Source organism: Wasmannia auropunctata, unplaced genomic scaffold (genome assembly GCF_000956235.1).
Source record: "Wasmannia auropunctata unplaced genomic scaffold, wasmannia.A_1.0 LD336074.1, whole genome shotgun sequence".
Classification (NCBI taxonomy): domain Eukaryota; kingdom Metazoa; phylum Arthropoda; class Insecta; order Hymenoptera; family Formicidae; genus Wasmannia; species Wasmannia auropunctata.
In genome coordinates this window covers 3,479,011-3,481,353 of record NW_012026816.1, presented here as the reverse complement: position 1 = coordinate 3,481,353, position 2,343 = coordinate 3,479,011, and the positions used below count along the sequence as shown (strand labels likewise).

General features: G+C 46.1%; 1 protein-coding gene across 1 annotated transcript; it reads left to right on the top strand.

Moving 5' to 3' along the window:
* The first annotated feature begins 1,040 nt into the window (after positions 1–1,040).
* LOC105449763 lies at positions 1,041–2,054 on the top strand. Its single transcript, XM_011689147.1, has one exon. The coding sequence runs from the start codon at positions 1,041–1,043 to the stop codon at positions 2,052–2,054; it is 1,014 nt and encodes a 337-aa protein (XP_011687449.1).
* Positions 2,055–2,343: the final 289 nt, after the last annotated feature.

The window sequence follows — 2,343 nt, the reverse complement described above, 5'->3', positions numbered from 1 at the left end:
TTATAAGTCTATGGAAGAGCCGCACGTACGGCACGCTACGCTCCTGCGTACTCCGGCTTAGCGCGATCTGATTGATTAACTTTATTCGTTAATAACTCTGTAAATAATGGTCTGAGCCAAAATTGAAAAAGGAACTTTTAGTTCAAAATTTCATTCTCTTTCACGCCTTGAAATATTAATTAAGCGTTACGAGACACTCTGTAGACATAGAAGGAGTTTTTGATAACACTTCAAACAAGTCTATTAAAGAAGCAATGATCAGACATGAGACCTCCGAGGCACTCGTGGACTGGACACAAAACAGGGCAGAAACTTGACCGTCAGCTTTGGTAACACAACAGTAAGAGGGCGACCAGCCGGGGGCTGCCCACAGGGGGGGGGGTTATTTCCCCCTTGCTGTGGTGCCTGGTGGTGAACGAACTCCTGACCATATATAAGGAAGCAGGGTTCCTGGTCTATGGCTATGCAGACGACATAACCATCGTGGCTAGGAGCAGCTTTCTTTCAATCCTCAAGAAACGGATGAACGAAGCCTTGAGAATAATACAAAACTGGTGCAGAGCCAAGGATCTGATGGACCCATCAAAGACCACGGTAGTGATCTTCACCAGGAAATACAAGCCAGAGCCCATAGAACCACTAAAGCTATGGGGTGTGAGCATCTCATATTCCGGCTCGGTGAAGTATCTGGGCACTGTCCTAGATAGAAACTGAGCTGGAAATTACATCTCGAGGAAAAGAGGAAAAAGTTTTACACCACTATGTGGGCTTGCAGAAGAGCCCTAGGCAAGAACTGGGGCATTAAACCCAAGGTTGCTTTGTGGATCTACGAAACAGTATTATTACCTAACGTATGCAGCAGTGGTCTGGTGGCCCAGGGTGAAGAAAGTGGAAGCTAGGAACCTACTTAAAAGCCTACAAGGTAATTACCTAAGAGCTGTAGTGGGGGCCAGGAAAACCATTTCAACAGAGGCGCTGAAAGTAGCCCTCTGTTTACCACTCCTAGATCAGAAGATCATCTATCTGGCCAGACTTACAGCATGCAGACTCAAGGGAAATTGAGGAATACTGGCCTCGAACACACGAGGCTCGAGCTTCTTCAAAAGCACCCTTTCACTTTAAAACAAGACCGGATTCCTAGGAAACACCAGTTGGCTAAAATCTTTAAGGTTTTAATACCAACTAAAAAGGACTGGAGACGGCCAGGTTTTCTCACTGGTCCGGGAGTGGACCTATGGTATACGGATGGATCGGGGGCAGGCGGCTGTTTCGGGGCCGGGGTGTTTGGACCCACAATAGATTACCGAGAGAGCATACCTGTAGGTGGACTGGCCACGGTCTTTCAAGCCGAGGTGCTAGCCATCCACAGGTGTGCCGAGATCCTAATGGAAACAAGAAGGAGTCGGCACACTATATACATCTGCTCCGACAGCAGAGCAGCTATAGAGGCCCTTACGAAGACCACTACTGAATCAGCAGTAGTTTGGGACTGTAAGCAGGCACTGAATAGCTTAGGGAAAAAATGTACTTTAACCCTAGTGTGGACTCCTGGACATCAAGGAATCTTAGGCAACGAGGTGGCGGACGGCCTGGCAAAAGCGGGGACGCAAATGAACCCAGCCACACAGGCCGTCGGCGTACCTTATGCTGCAGGGAAAAAGACCATCAAGCTCGAGGGCGGGCACGTAAAATCCTGGCAAGCGACCAGCGGCTGTAGAATATCCAAACAGCTAATGAGCCTCTCTCTGCGAAGCAGAGCAAACGAACTGCTATCAATGAGTAGAACCAAGGCGAGAGTTGGTGTGGGCCTACTCACGGGCCATGTGGCCCTCAGAGGTCACCTATACAACCTCGGAATTACCACGCAAAAAAAGTGCAGATTATGCGGAGAGGAGAGCGAGGACAGCATACACATTCTGTGTCATTGCCCCGCACTTGTCTGCAAGAGATACAGATCCTGGGGCAACATATTCGTAAAGCCCAAGGATCTTGAAGACAAGAAGGTAAACAGCTTTATAAGACTGGCGACAGATGCCAGGCTAGGGCTGCTATAGTAACCTTGGTAATAAACGAGGAGTTACTATAGTGGTACTATATAGATTAAGGTGACGTTAAGGCCTTTCGTAGGCCCACCTGGTTTCTCTACTACTACTACTACTACTACTACTACTATTATTTTTATTAATAAATTTTAAAAGGTGATTACCACTTATTATTAAATTATGATGATTTTTTGATTTTGCTGTTGTATTCAATATATGCTGATAATCTTGTATTAAAAATTTGAGTAGCGCATTTAACTTTTATTAAAAAAATGTTTGCTCTAATTACATGTTCATCAGT

Bases quoted from the DNA above. Each gene is read 5' to 3' on its own strand.
- LOC105449763 (XM_011689147.1), top strand. From the start codon at position 1,041: ATGCAGACTCAAGGGAAATTGAGGAATACTGGCCTCGAACACACGAGG.